The 22,847-nt window shown below is 40.5% G+C and overlaps 1 protein-coding gene across 2 annotated transcripts in view; it reads left to right on the top strand.

Moving 5' to 3' along the window:
• The window catches only part of ADAM17 (ADAM metallopeptidase domain 17), a 69,838-nt gene that overhangs the window by 22,546 nt on the left and 24,445 nt on the right, over positions 1-22,847 (top strand). For both annotated transcript variants that reach the window (XM_017853500.1, XM_017853506.1), the window contains exons 5-10: positions 7,834-8,002; positions 9,555-9,688; positions 12,792-12,881; positions 14,794-14,907; positions 17,857-18,001; positions 18,114-18,202. In XM_017853500.1, coding sequence (XP_017708989.1) covers positions 7,834-8,002; positions 9,555-9,688; positions 12,792-12,881; positions 14,794-14,907; positions 17,857-18,001; positions 18,114-18,202 — 741 coding nt within the window. The remainder of the gene's footprint in view (positions 1-7,833; positions 8,003-9,554; positions 9,689-12,791; positions 12,882-14,793; positions 14,908-17,856; positions 18,002-18,113; positions 18,203-22,847) is intronic.

The following is a 22,847-nucleotide window of genomic DNA, read 5'->3' as shown; positions in this document are numbered from 1 at the left end:
TATAAATACTATATATTTTAATTATATCCGAACTACGCAACTGTTAGTCTTTTGACTATTCATTATTGTGAAAAAGAAACCTATGGCCTTGCAGTATGTTATAGTTTGTTAATGTTTAAACTATTTAATGTCAATGTTTTGAGGAGTCTAGCTTACCAGAAAGAGTCAGAAATTTAGTAGAAAGTAAAGGAACTAATATTATAAATGCATTCATTCTAGAATAGGCAAAGCATCCCCGGGATGTCTTAAATTTGCTTGTTCTTTCAAATCAATTTATTTTTTAAGAATACCTTTATTTTAAAATATATGCTCATTGCAAAATTTGGAAACTAGATTATCTGTACTTGGACAGATAACTACTATTGAATTTTGACAGACATCCTTCCAAACTTTTTTTTTGTGTGTGTATATACAAATAAATATACCCACTATTTTTTCCTGCATAAGTAGGACTATACAATATGTACAGTTTGTCTTCACATATTTTTCGTTTAACAATATGATTATGAACCTTTTCCTGTTAATATAGATCTAAATTAGGGTATTTTTTTTGGTTTGTTTGTTTTTTTGCGATGGAGTTTCCCTCTTGTTGGCTGGAGTGCAATGGTGCGATCTCAGCTCAGCGCAACCTCCACCTCCCGGGTTCAAGCGATTCTCCTGCCTCAGCCTCCCGAATAGCTGGGATTATAGGCATGCTCCACCACACCCGGCTTATTTTGTATTTTTAGTAGAGATGGGGTTTCTCCATGTTGGTCAGGCTGGTCTTGAACTGCCGACCTCAGGTGATTTGCCTGCCTTGGCCTCCCAAAGTGCTGGGATTGCAGGTGTGATCCACCACTCCTGGCCTAAATTAGGGTTCTTTTTTTTTTTTTTTTTTTTCCTGTCACTAGGCTGGAGTGCAGTGGCGCAATCTTGGGTCACTGCAACCTCTGCTCCCTGGTTCAAGCAATTCTCCTGCCCCAGCCTTCCTATTAGCTGGGATTACAGACAGATGCCACCACGCCCAGCTAAGTTTTGTATTTTTGGTAGACGTGGAGTTTCACCATGTTGGCCAGGGTGGTGTCGATCTCCTGACCTTGTGATCGCCTGCCTCGGCCTCCCAAAGTGCTGGGATTACAGGTGTGAGCCACTGTACCGGGCCAATTAGGGTTTTTATAAAGGCTGCCTATTGCTCCATTGATACGCTGTAACATTTATTTAACCAATCCCACTTCATGCTCAACTGTTTTGGGTGTTTTTGTTTTGTTTTTTTGAGATGGAGTCTTGCTCTGTCACCCAGGCTGGAGTGCAATGGTGTGATCTTGGCACACTACAAACCCTGCCTCCCTGGTTCAGGCGATTCTCCTGCCTCAGCCTCCCAAGTAGCTGGGACTGCAGGTGTGTGCCACCATGTCCGGCTAATTTTTTTGTTTTTTGTTTTTGAGATGGAGTATAACTCTGTCACTCAGACTGGAGTGCATTGGCATGGTCTCAGCTCACTGCAACCTCTGGCTCCCGGGTTCAAGTGATTCTGCCGCCTTAGTCCCTCGAGTATCTGAGACTACAGGCGCGTGCTACCAAACCTGGCTAATTTTTGTATTTTTAGTAGAGGTGGGGTTTCACCATGTTGGCCAGGATGGTCTTGATCTCCTGACCTTATGATCTGCCAGCCTCGACCTCCAAAAGTGCTCGGATTACAGGCGTGAGCCACCGTGCCTGGCCTCAACTGTTTTGTTTCTAATTTTTGAAATAAAAGGTATTGTAGTGAATAGCCTTGGGCACACCTTTTGGTGCATGTGTTTAGTTGGAATAGTCTGGATGATAGGGAATAGTCTGGGAAGTTAAATGAAGAAACTGTAGGAAGCTCTGTCTAGGCTGTGCCAGGGCTTCAGATAAACTCCCATAGCTGAGTAGCTTAACACAAGCAAGGATTTTTCTTACTCTCTTGTGGCTTGATGTGGGTTAGGTGGTTCTCCTCTACTTTGTGGTTTTGACTTTTGGATACATGTCCTCTGTAGTTCTCATAGAAGGGAAACAGAGCTAGAGAATTAAACAGGATATTAAGGGCCAGGCTTGGAAATGACCTTCCATTCAATACATTCTAGAACACTTTATCTCTGACCTGCTATAAAAGAGAATGGGAAAGATAGTCATAATTTGAGCTCAGAAAGAAAGCAGTGTGGTCAACGCACAGCATTGTTTTTGCTGCAGTGCATATGTTTGCTTATTTCCTTAGAATAATTTATTCTTTTTTTTTTTTTTTTTTTTTGAGACTGAGTCTCGCTCTGTTGCCAGGCTGAAGTACAGTGGCGTGATTTTGGCTCACTGCAGTCTCTGCCTCCTGGGTTCAAGCCATTCTCCTGCCTCAGCCTCCCAAGTAGCTGGGATTACAGGCGCGTGCCACCATACCCAGCTAATTTTTGTATTTTTGGTAGAGACGGGTTTCACAGTGTTGGCCAGGATGGTCTCAATCTCCCGACCTCATGATCTGCCAGCCTCGGCCTCTGAAAGTGCTAGGATTAAAGGCGTGAGCCACTGTGCCTGGCCAGCTTATTCTTAAGCTAAAATTTGTGTCTTTAGGATCCAAGTTAAATTTGCTCAGATTACAATTTTTTTTTTTTTTTTGAGATGGCATCTCGCCCTGTCACCCAGACTGGAGTGCAAAGGTGCCATCTCAGCTCTCCATATCCTCCACATCCCAGATTAAAGCGATTCTCCTGCCTCAATCCCTTGAGTAGCTGGGATTACAGGCGTGTGCCACCATGCTGGGTTAATTTTTGTATTTTTAGTAGAGATGGGGTTTCACTGTGTTGGCCAGGCTGGTCTTGAACTCCTGACCTCGTGATCCGCCCATCTCAGCCTCCCAAAGTGCTAGGATTACAGGCATGAGCCACCACACCCAGCCAGATTACTCATTTTTTTCAAATACTTCCTTTTGGAAAAATAGGAATTCTGTTTCCACCCATACCTTTGTTTCACTAAGAATAAAAATAAGTATAACTAATATTTCATTATAAGATATTTACTTAGCTAGGCGCAGTGGTTCACACCTGTAAAAAGCACTTTGGGAGGCTGAGGCGGGTGGACTGCTTGAGTCCAGGGATTTGAGACCAGCCCAGGCAATACAGGGAGACCTTGTCTCTACTCCCCCACAAAAGAAAAAAAAACTTAGCCGGGCGTGGTGGTACATGCCTGTGGTCTCAGCTACTCAGAATGCTGAGGCGGTAGGATCAGTTGAATTCTGGAGGCAGAGACTGCAGTGAGCTGAGATTGTACTGCTGCACTCCAGCCTGGGTGACAGAGCGAGACCCTGTCTCACACATACACACACACAAAGATGTTTACTTACAATTATACTCATCAGATACCTTGAGGGATTTTTGCATGAAATTAATTTTTATTGAAAAATGATTTGTTATTTACAGTGGTGATTTTCATACTCTTTATAATTCTTTTTGATACTTTTATAGTTCATAAGTGTGGTGATTGGCTGTTCACACACATGTATGAGATGTGCCACCCTAGAACCTTGTTACAATGTTAGCACATTACAAGTCTGACATGAAAAAAAAAAATTCTTTACACTTACCTTGATGTAAAAACATTGTTCATCTGCACTAAGATCTTAGGAATATAAGTGAGCAGGAAAAAATATATATCTTGTTTTTAACATGTCGTCATTAAATATTTTATTTATGACAGAGTCTTACTCGGTCACTTGGGCTGAAGTGCAGTGGTGCCATCATAGCTCACTGCAGCCTTGACCTCCTGGGCTCAGACAATCCCTCTCTTCTGCCTCCTAAGTAGCTGGGACTACAGGTGCATGCCACCATGCCCAACTAATTTGTTAAATTTTTGTAGAGTGCATCAAATTTTTGATGCGGTCTCACTGTGTTGGCCAGGCTGGTCTCAAATGCCTGGCTGTAAGCAATCCTTCCGCTTGGCCTCCCAAAGTGCTGGGATGACAGGTGTGAGCCACTGTGCACAGCCATTAAATGTTTTAAACGGTCACAGACTTTACCATAGCTTACTATTTATATAAATAATCCTGGGTTAAACTTGCATGGTGAGATAATATTTCCCCCAACTTTTATTTATTTATTTGAGATGGAGTCTTGCTCTATCGCCCAGGCTGGAGTGCAGTGGCGCAATCTCGGCTCACTGCAATCTCCGCCTCCCAGGTTCAAGCATTTCTCCTGCCTCAGCCTCCCAAGTAGCTGGGATTACAGGCACACGCCACTGTGCCTGGCTAGTTTTTGTATTTTTGGTAGAGACAGGGTTTTGCCATGTTGGCCAGTCTGGTCTTGAACTCCTAGTCTCAGGTGATCCACCCGCCTCGGCCTCCCAAGGTGCTGGGCTTACAGGCGTGACTCACTGCGTCTGGCCTAATTTTTGTATTTTTAGTAGAGACGGGGTTTCACCATGTTGGCCAGGCTGGTCTTGAACTTCTGACCTGTGATCTGCCCACCTCGGCCTCCCAAAGTGCTGGGATGACAGGCATGAGCCACCGTGCTTGGTCTCCCCCAACTTTTAGTTTTGAAAATGTTCAGCTGGTGTGGTGGCTGTCATCCCAGCACTTTGGGAAGCTGAGGTGGGTGGATCACCTCAGGCCAGGAGTTCGAGACCAGCCTGGCCAACATGGTGAAACCTCATCTCTACCAAAAATACAAAAATTAGCCAGGCTTGGTGGCTTGCACCTGCAATCCCAACTGCTCGGGAGGCCTAGGCGGAAGAATTGCTTGAACCTGGGAGACAGAGGTTGCAGTGAGCTGAGATCCCTCCACTGTACTCCAGCGTGGGTGACAGAGTGAAACTGTGTCTCAAAAATAAATAAATAAATAAATAAATAAAATGTTCAAATCTACAGAAAGATTAAAAAGTACCCTGTAGCTACAGAAAGATTAAAAAAACAAAAAACAAAAAACAACCCTGTAGCCCTTAAACAATTTCTAACATAATGTCATGTTAACTTTCTGTCTTTTTTTCCTGAATCATATGCAAATCGTTTGCAAACATCATGACACTTCACCCCTGACTACTTCTGTATGCATCCCTAGGAATAAAGGCACTCTTTTCTATAGCTGTAATAAAAGTAACATACCTGAGAAAAGAATTCTACAGTATTATCTAATAATCATGCCATAGTCAAAGTCTCTAGTCATCCTCAAAATCTCCTTCGTAAACTTTTTTTTGGTTTTCCAATCCAGGATCCAATCAAGTTTTCTGCCTTTTAGTCAATTACTCATCAAATGATTTTTTCCAGCAACTTACTAGTAATAGTGGTAACAGGCTTAGCTTTTATTAATGACTGCTTTTCTTTTGAAATCTTAATATAAAACTAGATTTATTACCTACATAATCTTCATAATCTTCAAGTTAGGTATTATCACTGCTTTACCTAACGAGGGAGGTTATGCTGAGGGTACTTGTCCAAGGCACATAGTGAGGTACCGTTGAGGTTTGAACTCAGATACATCTGATCCCAAAGCCAACTGTCTTTTTCTGTGCTTGACTGGCTATACTAGGAAACAATCAATGTGAACTTAGAAATGTTTGACACAAAATAAAAAAATTTTCACTTCTATTCATAGGCTCAATGAACTTTACTAAATATGGAAGATTCCTGTAGCCCAGAAGTTGGGTTAGTTAACTTTTGAGGCCTCTGCCATCCCTGAAATTCTGTAACCATCATTTCTTACATCCACCTCATACATAGATTACCAAAGATGTGTATGCATATAATATTTAACAGTTTTATTGAGATATAATTCACATACTATATTATTCACCCCTTTAGTGTATACAGTTTTGTAGTTGTGTGTGTGTGGGTGTGTGTGTATTTTTGAGACAGAGTCTCACTCTGTCACCCAGGCTGGAGTACAACGGCACTATCACTGCAACCTCTGCCTCCTGGGTTCAAGTGATTGTCCTGCTCAGCCTCTTGAGTAGCTGGGATTACAGTTGCCCACCACCATACCTGGCTAATTTTTGTATTTCAGTAGAGATGGGGTTTCACCGTGTTGGTCAGGCTGGTCTTGAACTCCTGGCCTCAAGTTATCCACCCACCATAGCCTCCCAAAGTGCTGAGATTACAGGCGTGAGCTGTCATGCCAGGCAGTTTTCATATATTGATGGAGTTGTGCAAACACCACCATGTTCAATTTTAGAACATTTTCATGACCTGAAAAAGAAACGCTGTATCCTTTAGCCATCCTTCCCCCTTCCTCCCTAACTCCCTCAGCTCTAGGCAACCAGGAATCTACTCTCTGTTTAGATTTGTCTATTTGGGTCATCTCATATAAATGGAATTATATAATATGTGGTCTTTTGTGTGTGGCTTCTTTTTAATTTTTTAATTTTTTTGAGATGGAGTCTTGCTCTGTCGTCCAGGCTGGAGTGCAGTGGTATGATCTCGGCTCACTGCAACCTCCGCCTCCTGGGTTCAACTGATTCTCTTGCCTCAGCCTCCCGAGTAGCTGGGATTACAGGCGCCTGCCACCATACCTGACTAATTTTTGTATTTTTTACTAGAGTCAGGGTTTCACTGTGTTGGCCAGGCTGGTCTCAAACTCCTGACCTCAAGTGATCTGCCTGCCTTGGCCTCCCAAAGTGCTGGGATTACAGACATGAGCCACTATGCCCAGCCCGTGTGTGGCTTCTTTCACTTAGAATAATGTTTCCAGGGTTCATCTATGTTGTAGCATGTATCTGTATCTTATTTATTTTTATTGCTGAATAATACTCCATTGTATTGTATGGATAAACTGCATTTTGTTTATTCATTGATTAGTTGTTGATGGACATTTGGGTTGTTTCCACTTTTTAGCTATTATTTACATTACTGCTTGTGTTTTCATTTCTCTTGGTTATATACTAGGAGCAGAATTGCTGGGTCATATGGTTATTCTACTTTTAACCTTTGAGGACCTGCTATTTTCTAAAGTGGTTTTACCATTTTACATTCTCATCAGCATGTATGAGGGTTCTGGATTTCTCTACATCCTCACCAGTATTTGTCTTTGATCATAGTCATCCTAGTGGGGATACAGGGGTGTTTCATTGTGGGTTCTTTTTTCCCACTGGGGTTTTGATTTGCATGTCCCTGATGGAGATAAATATATTTTTTGTGTGTCCTCTACAAACCGCCTGGTTCTGATGAGACCAGTGTTCTTACAGAGAATAACTTTGCTTTGAAACAAAACAAACAACCTTTTGACTTGGGTAAAGTTTGGAATATATTAATTGTGATTTACTCTGGCCTTGTAACATTGTAAGTGGAGATTTTTTTAAAAAACTGCATTCGCTGAAACCAGTAATAAGGTTCAGACCTGTTGTTGCAAGTTCTGAGTTTTCTTTCATATAAATATATTTGTTCTTTTGTGTGGATAAAGCCTAACATGGCAAAAAGGTGTCAAACACCTAAGTATTAAGGAAGCTAAAAGGAAAATACTGCATGAACAGAAACCTTGTCCAATTTTCATTACTATAGCACCATCACCTATAACAGTGCCAGTATACAGTAAATATTACATAATATTTTGGAATGAATGAGTGGAAAATGATATGCGTTTTTCTCTTCTGCATCCTCTGAAAGATTTCATAACGTGCAAAGTATGTAAGGCTTTATTTGTATACAGATAAAATAATCAGAGTTTATGATCTACGTGTTTACTTACCAGCCTAGAAACTCCGTATGATTAAAAATTGAGATTATTTATTTTAATAACATGACTAATCAGTTTACTTAACCTAGAAATGAATGTTATCTAAGAACAAGCAAAGGATGTTAGAAGAATTTAGTGTTTAGGAATTGTTATATTTTTCCATTTCAGTCGTATATATTTTCTGTTTTAGCCACTTTGGAGATTTGTTAATGATACCAAAGACAAAAGAATGTTAGTTTATAAATCTGAAGATATCAAGAATGTTTCACGTTTGCAGTCTCCAAAAGTGTGTGGTTATTTAAAAGTGGATAATGAAGAGTTGCTCCCAAAAGGGTTAGTAGACAGAGAACCACCTGAAGGTAAGGCTTAAAGAGTGTATTTCAAATAAGAAAGAAACATATTACAATTGACTTCAATAGGAGTGGTTGTTATTTGATAAAAAAAAACATTATTGTCAAGTAACTATAGTATTTGGCATGAAAATAAGAGTTTTATTCCAGAAATTTTCAGCTTCTTTTGTCTGTAATGTAAGAGTTGAAAACTCTAGAAAATAATGGGAACAAGAAAGATTAGACTTTAAAAAAGATTAGGGAAAAGGGAAATGGAGTGATCCGAGGGAAAATATTCTTGCAGATATTTAGAAATGATAAAATAATAATGGTGGAAAGACAGTCTTTAGAGTTTATAAGAAATTAATTGGTAGCAGGAGAGACCTATGTATATACTGCTTAGAATACAAGAAGGTTATATCCATCTTGGGACAATCTATTTAGGGTCATTTAAAAAACATAACCATCTTGGAATTTTACTGCCCAAAACACCTCTGGTTAGGTTTTTTTGTTTTGTTTTTTTTTGCAGTGCAATCTCGGCTCACTGCAACCTTTGACTTCCAGGTTCAAGCGATTCTCCTGCTTCAGCCTCCCTAGTAGCTGGGATTATAGGCACGTGACACCAGTCCTGGCTAATTTTTGTGTTTTTAGTGGAGATGGGGTTTCACCGTTTTGGCCAGGCTGTTCTCGAACTCCTGGCCTCAAGTGATCCGCCCACCTCAACCTCCCAAAGTGTTGGGATTACAGGCGTGAGCCAACGTGCCAGGCCAAAGATGGTTATGTTGTTAAAATATTATTAAAATATATATTAGCATTTTAATATATAAATGAATTTTTAATTTGTTTCACAAGAAAGTTGTCCTATTAACACAAACTAATTTTCAATGTGAATATTTTGACATTTTTACTGTTACTTTGGTTAATTCATAACTTCTTGTTGTAGAATATGACTGACAGCTTCATAGCCCAGCATTAGGTGAATGTTTTACTCTGTTGAGCACTATTTGTTTATTTATTGTTTGATTTATTTAGAGATAGAGTCTCACTCTTGTTGCCCTGGCTTGAGTGCAATGGCATAATCTTGTCTCACTGCAACCTCCGCACCAGGGTTCAAGTGATTCTCCTGCCTCAGCCTTATGAGTAGCTGGGATTACAGGCGGGCGCCACCATACCTGGCTAATTTTTGTATTTTTAATAGGGATGGGGTTTCATCGTGTTGGCCAGGCTGGTCTCGAACTCCCATCCTCAGGTGATTCACCCACCTTGGCCTCGCAAAGTGCTGGAATTGTAGGCCTGAGCCAGCATGCCCGGCCTTACTCTGTTGAACACTTTTTAAAGTTTCTGTATTTGAAAAATTAAGGCGGCTCTTGTCCTTGGTTTTGAATTCTACAGTGTTTAAACTTTATGTTACTTTTCACTTTTCTGTCTTGCTCCAAATTGTTTTTTTTTGTTGTTCAAGATCCTTTAGTGATGTTAAGCTCACATAATATTTGTTTCAAAAATATATTAGATTTAAAGTGTTACCATAAAACTCCTTGTTTTGGTGAATTTTGATTTAATAGTGCATACAAATTCATATTAGAGCTTGTTCATCGAGTGAAGAGAAGAGCTGACCCAGATCCCATGAAGAACACGTGTAAATTATTGGTGGTAGCAGATCATCGCTTCTACAGATACATGGGCAGAGGGGAAGAGAGTACAACCACAAATTACTTAGTAAGTATTTGATATTGCATCAAGTAATTGAAAAAAAAATTCTTGTGGGTGGGTACATTCCATGAAACTTAATGAAACCAGATCTGTTCCAGATACTCTGTTATTTCCCTAAAATATTTGAGGGATATTCTCTGAGGTTTTTATGTTACTGTATGGAAATTATAGTTTCAGATTTATGGCAACCCATTTTACCTTCGAACTAGTATTTTCTGCATGTTAGAATTTATGCATATAGGGTTTGGGAGAGGTTATAATGTAGTCCTTCCTCCTTGATATAAGTGAGCTCTTTAAAAACATTACTGCTATCATGGAAGTGAACCTGTGGTGTCACATGTGAATGTAAAAATATTACATGAACCCATGTTTATCTTTTGCTTATATGTATATTTCAGAGAGGAAGGTGAGTTTTGTTCGTCATGTTAAAGACCTAGTCATTGGACTTCACTTGAAATAGGTGGGACTTTCATGGTCATAACTAGCTCTAGGGCACAGAAGTGAAGGCAAGATGTAAGAAGTGCTGATACTAGATTTTTAAGCATGAACTATTATGATTTTTTTTTTTTTTTTTGAGACGGCGTCTCGCTCTGTTGCCCAGGCTAGAGTGCAGTGGCGCTATCTCGGCTCACTGCAAGCTCTGCCTCCCGGGTTCATGCCATTCTTCTGCCTCGGCCTCCCGAGTAGCTGGGACTACAGGCGCCCACCACCATGCCCGGCTAATTTTTTTGTGTTTTTAGTAGAGACGGGGTTTCACCATATTAGCCAGGATGGTCTCCATCTCCTGACCTCGTGATCCGCCCTCCTCGGCCTCCCAAAGTGCTGGGATTACAGGCGTGAGCCACCGTACCCAGCCAAACTATTACGATTTTTAAAGTCTGGGAAATCATTTTTCGTTGACGTTTTTTGCTAGTATGACCTCATTCGTCATGATTACTTGGCACTGACCAAAATGTTGTTATTGAGGGAATAATGGAGAATGCAGCTATTCATGAAGCAAGAAGAAGCTGGGGCGGTAAAGATGTCTTTCTCATTGCCTTGCTTTTCCCATGCTGTCCATTTTATTCATACCCTCCCTTACCCTTCTTTCCCTTCCCTTCCACGTCAAGTGGATTTGTTTGTTTGTTTGTTTGTTTGTTTGACACAGAGTCTCACTGTGTTGCCCAGGCTGGAGTGCAGTGGTGCAATCTCAGCTCACTGCAACCCCTACCTCCTGGGTGCAAGCAATTCTCCTGCCTCAGCATCACAAGTAGCTGGAATTACAGGTGTGAGCCACAGCACTCGGCCCCATATCAAGTGAATTTATTATGAGGCTAGTAAGAGTCACTGTTATTCTTGTTCCTAAGAGAGAGATTCTTACTTTAAAAAGCTTCTCTCTTAATCTGGGTTTTGTATTAAGGGGCTCCTCTTATATTACTTCTTTGTTCATTACACTACAAATATGAATATAATGAGAGATCTAGTCTTAAAATTTGTATTTTTTACAATTTCTGAGACATAACTTGTTTCACAGTTGCTGGAACAAACCTTATCAACCCAGTTTTTGAATAGTAGAATATTCTCTTTGAGAAAAAGATAGGTAATTAGCATTTTGTTCTTTCTCATGTCGTTTTCCTTGGAAACGATACTGCCTTCCTTCTCCAGTTTTCCCAAATCAGAGAGCAAAAGAAGGAGGGTTGCTGAAATGAACCTTGTTCTTTCTGGCTGTCTTCTTACCCATTCCTCAGTGCTGAACTTTTCGGGGTGAGAGTAGGGGAATAGGGTTGGCAGTTGTCTGCCACTGCTCCTTACTTGTTTCTGGGGAAGACATTTGAGGTACTCACCAAGAGACAGAGTGAAGATGGAATTCTTTTTAGAAGGGAATACGATTGACCCAGGAACAGTGCTGGGGGGTGGGGGTTAGAAGCACTGACCTTCCCTCTGCAGTCAAAAATCCTCATGTCACTTTTTTTTTTTAAGACTCTGTTGCCCAGGCCGGAGTGCAGTGGCGAAATCGTAGCTCACTGCAGCCTCTATTGCCTGGGACAAAGCAGTCTTCCCGCCTCAGCCTCCTTGAGTAGCTGGGACAACAGGTGTTCACCCTTCCTGGCTAAGTTTTTTGATTTTTAGTAGAGATGGAGAATTTCTCAGGATGCCCTCAAACTTCTAAGCTTAAGCAGTCCTCCTGCCTCAGCCTCCCAAAGTGCTGGGATTACAGGCGTGAACCACTATGCCCGGCCCCTGTATAACTTTGATTCTCCAAAAATTTAACTACTAATAGTCTACTATTGACCAGAAGCCTTACCAATAAAATAGCAGTCGATTAACACGTATTTTTTATATGTATTATTACTGTGTTCTTACAATCATGTAAGTTAGAGAAAGGAAAATGTTATGATGAAAATCATAAAAAAAAAAAAAAAAAAAAGCTGGGCATGGTGGTGTGCGTCTGTAGTCTTCTGTTACTCAGGAGGCTGAGGTGAGAGGATTGCTTGAGCCCAGAAATGCAGGCTATAGTGAGCTATGATCGTGCCACTGTACCGTAACCCTGGTGACAGAGCAAGACCCTGTCTCTGAAAAAATAAAGAAAAATCATAAGGAAGAGAAAATACATTTACCATTCACTAAGTGGAAGTGGATCATCATAATCATCTTCATGTTGAGTAGGCTGAGGAGGAAGAGGAAGAGTTGGTCATATTGTCTCTGGTGACAGAGGCTCAAGGAAATCCACATATGTAAGTGGACACTTGAAGTTCAAATCTATGTTGTTCAAGAGTCAACTGTATTTCAGGTATATTGATTGACTTTTAAATTTAATTTTTATTATTGACTGAAACGGTAGTTTTACAAAAGCCTGTTACTTGTCATTTTGGTTCCATGTGCAATTGAGTACTTGAAATTTAGGTTAAACTATACCATTGTTTTATTCTGGTAACAGCACTTTAAGTTTGGGGCCAAAGGTTGGGAATACTCAGATACAGTAACATCTTAATGCTAGTTTTTGTGAAAGTAGAAACTTCTGCAATGGCCTCTAAACTGAGATTTTTTTTTCCTCCATAGATTTTATATTGCATTGCCAGGAGAGGTAAAGAGCTACATAATGTCTTTTTTCTTTTTTAAATACACACAGATAGAGCTAATTGACAGAGTTGATGACATCTATCGGAACACTTCATGGGATAATGCGGGTTTTAAAGGCTATGGAATACAGATAGAGCAGGTATTTATCAATAGATATGGCTTATATTACTCACTTAAGTTATGTACTGTAAATATTTGTCACTTGTATCCAAAACCCAAAAACTTGTCCTTAACAATAATTGTAAGTAAGTTTTCTCAAATGCCAATGATTTTTTTTCTGATGAATTGTGCAGTATTTTTGATGTTAATTAGTTCTAGATTGTGAAGTTTTCTGTCCTTAGTCCTGCTTTAGGTAGAAAGCCTTTTACGCTGCTGTGCTTTGTTCCTTCTTTGAATTTATGGCCTTTTTATTCTCTGTAGTTTCTTTCCCCCTCTGATTATGCTTAAGTCTTTCGTTAAAACTGTGGCACGTACCGTTGAATCCTTAGTCAGAAAATTTACTAAAAAATACTGGGTACCTTTGCAAGGCTGTAGTTATATATACAGAACCTTTAGGTTCTTTCCCCTCAGATATCTCCTTCTGATTTCTTGTAATCTCTTAACAGAGTATGTCTAGCAATGTTATATTAGTGTCATCTTAATATCTCATATGAAGAGTTATTTCAAATTGCTAAGACTAAAAAGACTTCTGACATAGGGTTTTACTTTGGGCAGAGAGACATTTTGATATGTAAGTTATATAAATTGTTATCTCTATTTTTTTCCAGGCTTTTGTAATAAACCATATTTTATAAGTTCTATAGTATAGAATTTAGAGGTTGAAAAAATTTTTTTAAAATCATTCACCATGTTTATAAATGTTAAACTTTGATATTGTTTGTATAAAACTAAGATTTTTTCCCTTTTCATTCTCTTTCACTGTTTTGCATTTTCTTTTCAAGTTATTATTTGAATAGGTAACATATACACAGTACAAAAACCAGTGAAAAGTAAGTCTCTGCAACCTGTTTATTGTTAAACCAGTTCCTTTCCCCAAAGACATTCATGTCACTAGTTTCATATGTATCTTTCTAGAGATGTCGTATGCATGTATAGTGTATGTATATGTCTGTATTTGACACAACGGTGCTATATGCAGTACACTTTTATACCTCGCTTTTCCATTTCACAGTATGTTGGAGAGTACTTCATGTTCATGCATGTAAAGCTGCCTCACTTGTTTTATTATAAATAGCTGCATCATGTTTGAGTTTTAGGGAACCTGTAAATTTTCTTTTTGCTTTAGGCATTTGGAACCAATTATAGAACACAGGAATAATATAGGAGATTAAAACATTAACTTCTTTACATCTGATGAAGGATGGATTGGAGGATGTGGTTTAGATGTGCATCATGGTGGTCTTCTAAGTAGTTCTGTCCCAGATTTCACCTTGACCAGCCACCATCAAAACTGCAGAGTCCACCCCAGTAAGCTTACCACACAGTGGCAGAGGAGACCAGAACAGGCAGGCAGGCAGGCAGGGAAGAGAGACACACAGAAACTCTGAGCTGAGCATAGTTTCCATCTTTCTTTATCTCACACTTACTAATGGGAGCCTTTGTTACTTTTTTTTCCCTTCTTTGCAGGTTTAATATGAATTTGTCTGAAATGCACATATAAGGAGAAGCCTCTATTCTTAGTCTTTTATTCCTTTGATGCACAAAGAGATATATATTTTATTTTTCTTTCCTAAACTGTTGACTATAGTTGTAATAATTATTTTAGGCGCCTGTAACCCAAGTTCTTATTTTTTAAAAATAAACATAGAGGATATGAAAATGTAGGAGTACATTCATATTATTATAAATAATTAATTGACATATGTTTTCCATACCACATGCTTCTGTTTGTTTCAAACATTGAATATTAGAACTGAAGAATTTATGAATTTTAGTTTTAAAATGTTTTTTTCTAGAATGATTCTTTTTTTGAACAGATAAAATAATGCAGTATTCAGAGTCTTCTGACTTATTTTGGAAGTGTTCTAAGTATATTATCTCTTTAAGTATAGATTCGCATTCTCAAGTCTCCACAAGAGGTAAAACCTGGTGAAAAGCACTACAATATGGCAAAAAGTTACCCAAATGAAGAAAAGGATGCTTGGGATGTGAAGATGTTGCTAGAGGTAGGTCTTGGAACCCTGGATATTAACACCACTTTATGATTTCTGCTATGTGGATTGTATGTGTTTTAATGAAGGAGCATAATGGAAAAGATGGAAACCCAGAAGCAATCTCCCCCAGCTGATCCAGCAGGAACCTCATCGCGTGTAATAGCATAGACAACAAATAACAAAAACTCCATGAAAAAAAAAGTTACAAAGCAATGCTGCTTCTTTTTTTTTTTTTTTTTTTTTGAGACAGAGTTTCACTCTTATTGCCCGGGCTGGAGTGCAATGGTGTGATCTCGGCTCACTGTAACCTCCGCCTCCCGGGTTCAAGCGATTCTCCTGCCTCAGCCTCCTGAGTAGCTAGGATTATAGGCATGCACCACCACAGCCAGCTAATTTTTGTATTTTTAGTAGAAACGGGGTTTCTCCATGTTGGTCAGGCTGGTCTCGAACTCCCGACTGTAGATGATCCGCCTGCCTCGCCCTCCCAAAGTGCTGGGATTACAGGTGTGAGCCACTGTGCCCGGCCAAAGCAGTGCTTCTTAACCTTAATATCTTTGAGGATCTAATGAGGCAATCAGTGGATCTTCTCTAGAAAATAACATGGATACCGAATATATAGAGTTTTTGCACACTGTTTTGTTAGTTCGGGACACTTAGTTCAGGGCTCTCTGAAGCTTGTCAATTTATCTTTTAGGGCAGTAATTATCAAACAGGTTATGAACATGTATTGGACAGTAGAAATATAGCTTGGAGATCTGAAAGTTCTCTACAGTAATTTAAAATTTTTGTGTTTTTATTCTGGCGATTAATCTAAAGATGGCTAACTTAATCATTTTACGTCATTTGGAGTCTTGCTGTATAACAGGATACTGCCATGTGATTCCAGTGTCTTGAGTTTGTGTGTGCTATTACTTTGGTGTAGAATGACTTTCTATGAAGTGATAGTAGTTATATTTTAATGTGTTGGTAAGTGTATTAGTTTCCTGTTGTTGCTTTAACAAATTATCACAAGTGGAGCAGCTTAGAACAACACTTACTTATCTCATAGTTTGCATGGGCTAGTCCAGGTATGGTGTGGCTCATCTGGATTCTTGTTCAGAGTCTCATGAGGCTGAAATCAAGTTTTCAAAGCTTTAATAGAATTAAAGGATATTATAACTCTTCATCCAGATGGAGAAGCACAACGTGTAGCACCTGTGTGGTGCGCATTCATACCCTGTCTAATTTGATCTGCTGAGCACCTGAAAGGTTGGTTGAGACAGCATCATTGTTGTGAAGAGGCTCAGCAAGTGTTATTGTTTATTCCAGCTGACATGACAGAGCAGCATAGGCTGGGGGACTTAACAGAAGTTGGGGTTTTCACAGTTCTGGAAGCTGGAAGTCCAAAATCAAGGGGGTCAGCAGGGTTGATTTCTTCTGAGGCCACGGTACTTGTGGTGTAGGTGCTGTCTTCTCCCTGTGTGCTCACATGGTCTTTCTTTCAGTGTGTGCGTATATTCTGATCTCCTTATCAGGACACCCGCCATATTGGTTTAAGGTCCACCCATATGACCTCAGTGTACCTTAATTACCTCCTTAAGGGCCCTATTTCCAGATAGAGTCACATTCTGGGGTACTTTTGAGGGTTAGGACTTCAACATTTGAATTTTGGGGTGGCACAATTCAGCCAGTAACAGTAAGATTAAATGACTTGTCTGGTTAGTCATACAACTGGTAATGGCAGAGGTTGAATTGAGCACAGATCTCCTGACTCCTAGAACAGCTGAACCACTGTGCCTGTGTGCTTTTCTGTGAGCCTCCAGACAGCCCATGGCAGGGGAGGAACCAAAGAGAAGAATGACTTACATTGACAGATGCTCTCCAATTTTCTTCCCTAAGGCTCCTAGAATATTCTTAGAAGCCTCACCCTTTTACCACGGAACTATCAGAATCCCCATGTAACCACACTTCATTCTTCATATAGGGCTCTCTGGCCTCTCATTTAAAGCATTTTAAACATTGAGGGTTTTGGCTAGGCATGGTGGTTCATGCCTGTAATCCCAGCACTTTGGGAGGCTGAGGATGAGGCTGGTGGATTGTTTGAGCCCAGGAGTTTAAGACTAGCTTGGTCAACATGGTGTACAAAAAATACAAAAATTATCTGGGCATGGTGATGCACGCTTTTGGTACCAGCTTCTTGGGAGGCTGAGGTGGGAGGTTCACTTGAGCCTGGGAGGTCGAGGCTGCAGTGAGCTGTGATTGCATCACTTCACTCCAGCCTGGGTGACACAGCGAGACCCTGTCTCAAACAAACAAACAAATTTAAAAAACCCCCAAAATTAAGGTTTTTTAAACTTGGAGATGCTGGATGGTTATGGTAGAGGTTTTTAAAGTTATGTATGAAGCCCTTTTAAGTTGAGAGAAAAAAATCCTCTCAAACCTGCAGCGTTGACTTAAATGGATGTAAAATCTTTATTTTAGTAACATAAAACTGGGTATATATGCTTTTCTATAAGTGTATATTTATATAAATGACTATATATTATGACGCTCAAAAAAGTTTAAGATTAAAATTTCTGTAAAACCAGATGAATCCTTGAAATACTTGAGAGGGATCTGTTTTGGTCTGGGGTGCTGCAATCCCCTTAACGAAATGGAGCATCTCTAATCCTAGGCTGTATGTCTTCAGAACAGCCCTCGGAGGAGCAGTGAGTTAGTTCTGAACAGCTGGAGCAAGCTCCCGAACTCTTCCCTTTTGTGCCCCTTGCCAGATGACAGTGTCGGCCTCTCACCGGTGCAGGTGGAGGAGCACTTTAGGGAAAGAGCAAAGCACTGCACGGGGTTGTGATTGCTGGTGCTGAGCTGCATGCTGTCATGGTTCTGTTCTGGAAGGTTTAGTTGATTTCGATTACATCTTTTGGTTTGATGTAATTGTTAATCTAAGAATGCTTTTTTTTTTTTTTTTTTTTTGGTCTTTCAAAGCAATTTAGCTTTGATATAGCTGAGGAAGCATCTAAAGTTTGCTTGGCACACCTTTTCACATACCAAGATTTTGATATGGGAACTCTTGGATTAGCTTATGTTGGCTCTCCCAGAGCAAACAGCCATGGAGGCGTTTGTCCAAAGGGTAAGTTTTTCCATTTCTTATATGAATATGATGCTGGGATTATCAGCTGATTGGATTATATTATAATTCTGTATTTAATAAGCAATTTATCTTTGTTTCCTTTTGACTTTAGCTTATTATAGCCCAGTTGGGAAGAAAAATATCTATTTGAATAGTGGTTTGACGAGCACAAAGAATTATGGCAAAACCATCCTTACAAAGGTATGTTCTTTTATTTTTAAAAGAATAGTGTTAAGAGTTTATTGTAGTAGAACCTCAGTTGTATATTTATGTAAATATTTTTTAAAAAATGTAATATATACTGTTTTTTTCATTTCTGCTTAAAGAAAATTTATATATTTTGTGAGATATATGAAAAGCTTAAAGAAGAAAATAAAATGGCCTGTCAGCCTTCTTTTGAAACATGTGAGGACCACTGCTTTTCTCGAACCCTCCATCCTGGAGCCCTCTGACCTGCAGCAACTCTTAGAGCTCCCTGTCTCCTAGTCCTGCAGTGCAGCTGTCATTCAAGGCATCCCACACCCTCTTATTTTCAGAACCCCATGGTCTCCCTCTTTCTCAGTGCCATCATTTTGGTGTAGTGTATCTTGCAGGAGCTTCCTAAGAAAAGGTATATGACCTGCATATTGTTGGGATTTCACATATCTGAAAATGTCTTTATTCCACTCTTAAGCCTGATTGATAATTTTGGCTGAGTATATTCTTAGTTCTCATGTTCTCTGTGGTCTTCTGTGCATGTTGCTTTTAAAGAATCTGAAGTCATTTTGAGTTCTTATCTTTGTATGTCACCTGTTTTTTTCTCTGGAAGATCTTAAGATCTTGTTTTTCTCCAGCTATGTCTGTTGAAATGTGTTTGACTACAAATAACAGAAAATTAAATAAGCAGTGGTTTAAATAAGGGGTTTATTTGTCTCAGTCAACAAGAAGTTCAGGGATAGCATTTTCCGGGTGGTACAGCAACTCAGAGGTGCCCTCAGTGGCTCAAGAACAAGCAGGAGGTCTTTGTCCTCATGCATGTCACCTCATGGTTTTAAGATGGTTCTCTTCTGTGTTAGAGAAAGGAGGAGAAAGAGAACATGGCTAGCCTAGTCTGGCCCTTCTAAAAAGCTTCTCTGGAGGCTGCATCCTGGCTTTTGTTTACGACTTACTGTACAGCACTGGGTCACGTGGCTGCCCTTAGCCTCAACGGAATGTGGAAAGGTGGCTGTTTTAGCTGAGTATATTGCTGCCCTGAACAAAATTAGGGCTCATTAAGGAAGAAGGGGAGAGAGATATTGGTAGGAAATATTAGTATCCGATATACTGATTTTAATTTTATTTAATTTTATTTTTTTTGAGACAGAGTCTTGCTCTATGGCCCAGGCTGGAAGGCAGTGGCACCATTTTGGCTTACTGTAACCTCTGCCTCCCAGGTTCAAGCGATTCTCCTGCCTCAACCTCCTGAGTAGTTGGGATTACAGGTGCCTGTCACCATGCATGGCTAATTTTTGTATTTTTGTTTTAAGTAGAGATAGGGTTTCACCATGTTGGCCAGGCTGGTCTCATGAACCCCTGACCTCAAGTGATCCACTCACCATGGCTTCCCAGAGGGCTGGTTGGTATACTGCTGTTTTGACTATCATGTTATACTTGGTGTATGTTTATACTTGGTATAGGGTACGGGAAAATATTTGCAAAAGACACCTCTTGAGAAGAGACTGCTATCTGAAATATACAAAGCGGCCGGGCATGGTGGCTCATTCCTATAATCCCAGTACTTTGGGAGTCCGAGGCAGGAGAATCACTTGAGCCCAGGAGTTTGGAACTAACCTGGGCAAGATGGTCAGACCCTGTCTCTACAAAATTAAAAAAAAAAAATTAAAAATTTCCATATGTATAAAGAACTGTTAAAATTCAACAGTAAGAAAATGAACAACGTAATTTAAAAATAGACAAAAGAGCAGAACAGATACCTCCAAAGATATACAGATAGCAGAGAAGCATACAAAAAGATGCTCAGCGTCATGTGTCATTAGGAAATTGCAAATTAACAACGAAGCTGGGTGCAGGTGGACATGCGTGTCATCCCAGCTGCTTGTGAGGCTGAGGTGGGAGGATTGTTTGAGCCCAGGAGTTTGAGACCATCCTGGGCAACATTAGTGAGACCCTGTTTCTATAAAAAACTTTTTAAGAAACCCAACAACAATACGCTATTACTAGTAGCCTATTAGCATGGCTAAAATCCCAAACACTGGCAACACAATTCCAACAAGGCTATGGAGCAACAGGAACTCTTCATTAATTGCTGGTGGGAATGCAAAAATGTAACAGCCACTTTGGAAGACAGTTGGCAGTTTCTTTTCTTTTTTTTTTTTTTTTTTTTTGGAGATGGAGTTTCACTCTTGTCACCCAGGCTGGAGTGCAGTGGCGTGATCTCGGCTCACTGCAACCTCTGCCTCCCAGGTTTTAAGCGATTCTGCCTCAGTCTCCCGAGTAGCTGGGATTACAGGTGCCCGCTGTCACTCCCAGCTAATTTTTGTATTTTCAGTAGAAATGGGGTTTCACCATGTTACAGGCCAGGCTGGTCTTGAACTCCCGACCTCAGGTGATCCGCCTGCTTCAGCCTCCCAAAGTGCTGGGATTACAGGTATGAGCCACCACACCCGGCCATAAGAATGTTTATGGCAGCTTAATTCATAATTGATAAAACTTGGAAGCACCCAAGATATCCTTTAGTTGGTAAATGGATAAACTGGCACATCCATACAATGAGAAAAAAAATAAAAAAGCTATTAAGCCATGAAAAGACATAGAGGAACCTTAAAAGCATACTACTAAGTGAAATAAGCCAGTCTGAAAGGCTACATACTATATGATTCCAAATATATGACATTCTGGAAAAGGCAAAACTATGCAGACTATAAATCTAGTGATTGCTAGATGTCGGGGGAAGGAGGGAAGAATAGGTAGAGAGCAGGGTAACTACTCTGTATGATACTTTAATAGTCAGTATAAGACATTATGCATTTGTTGAAACACAGAATATACAGCACAAAGAGTGAACCCTAACATAAACTATGGACTTCGGGTGATTTAAAAACAGGTGGTGGCAGGAGCCTATGGTCCCAGCTACTTGGGAGGCTGAGGTGGGAGAATCACTTGAGGCCAAGAGTTAGAGGCTGTAGTGTGATAACTGCGTCTGTGAAAATACCCACTGTATTCTGTATTCTAGCCTGAGCAACTTAGCGAGATCCTTTTTTTTTTTTTTTTTTGATACGGAGTCTCGCTCTGTGTCCCATGCTGGAGTGCAGTGGCACGATCTCAGCTCACTGCAAGCTCCCCATACCGGGTTCATGCCATTCTCCTGCCTCAGCCTCCCAAGTAGCTGGGACTACAGGCACCTGCCACCATGCCCGGGTAATTTTTTGTATTTTTAGTAGAGAAGGGGTTTCACTGTGTTAGCCAGGATGGTCTCAATCTGCTGCCCTTGTGATCTGCCTGCCTCGGCCTCCCAAAGTGTTGGAATTACAGGCATGAGCCACTGCGCCTGGCCCGAGACCCTGTCTCTTAAAGCAGAAACAAAAACAACAATGTAAAGTGGTATGAGAAAAGAAAAAGACACTAATTAGTTTTGGGGAACCTTTTAATTTCTTTCTTTTTTCTTTTTTTTTTTTGAGATGGAGTTTTGCTCTTGTTGGCCAGGCTGGAGTGCAATGGTGCCATCTTGGCTCACTGCAACCTCCGCCTCCCAGGTTCAAGCAATTCTTCTGCCTCTGCCTCTTGAGTAGCTGGGATTACAGGCATGCGCCATCATGACCGGCTAACTTTGTATTTTTAGTAGAGATGGGGTTTCTCCATGTTGGTCAGGCTGGTTTTGAACTCCTGATCTCAGGTGATCCACCTGCCTTGGCCTCCCAAAGTGCTGGGATTACAGGCGTGAGCCACTGTGCCTGGCCTTAATTTATAAATTTATTTTTTTCTTATGGTACTTTGTTTTAGGGGAAAAAAACTCTCAAACTGTTTTTCCTCTCTTCTCACATCACAACAATTATCATCAACATAGAAGACTTGTGTGACCAGACCAAATGTGTGGGGATTTTCCCCCACATTTCAAGCAATAGACATCAGCTAGGTGTCCTCCAATTCAATTCACTCTCCACCCGGAAATAGTGTCAGATCTCACAGCTTGAGGGTTCAGCTCCTCAAGACTGACTGTTCCCTCCTCCCCACCAGTTACAAGTCTGAGCCTCCAGAACTTCTGACCAACTGGCTTCAAGTTGGGGTTTCCACGATATCCTCTTTGGGTCTGATTAATTTGCTTAAGTGGCTCACAGAACTCAGGGAAACACTTATCTTAGTTTACGGGTTTATTACATAGGATATTTTAAAGGATGCAAAGAGGCCGGGTGCGGTGGCTTATGCCTGTAATCCCACTACTTTGGGAGGCCGAGGCGGGTAGATACCTGAGGTCAAGAGTTTGAGACCAGCCTGGCCAACATGGTGAAACCTCGTCTCTACTGAAAATATAAAAATTAGCCAGGTGTGGTGGTGCATGCCTGTAATCCCAGCTACTCGGGAGGCTGAGGCAGGAGAATTGCTTGAACCTGGGAGGCGGAGATGGCAGTGAGCTGAGATTGCACCACTGTACTCCATCCTGGGCAACAGAGGGAGACTTTGTCTCAAAAAATAAAAAATAAAAAAAGAAGGGATTCAAAGAAATAGCCAAACGAAGGGATACATAGGGCGAGGTCTGGAAGGGTCCCGAATACAGGAGCTTCTGTCCCCATGGAGTTGGGATGTACCGCTCTCCTGGCACGCGAATGAGTTCGGCACCTTCCTGTCAACCTCCACATATTCAGAATGCTCT

This window comes from Rhinopithecus bieti, unplaced genomic scaffold (assembly GCF_001698545.2).
Source record: "Rhinopithecus bieti isolate Rb0 unplaced genomic scaffold, ASM169854v2 scaffold_1530, whole genome shotgun sequence".
NCBI lineage: Eukaryota > Metazoa > Chordata > Mammalia > Primates > Cercopithecidae > Rhinopithecus > Rhinopithecus bieti.
Note: the sequence above shows the minus strand (reverse complement) of the source record. Positions and strands in the feature narration are given on the sequence as shown.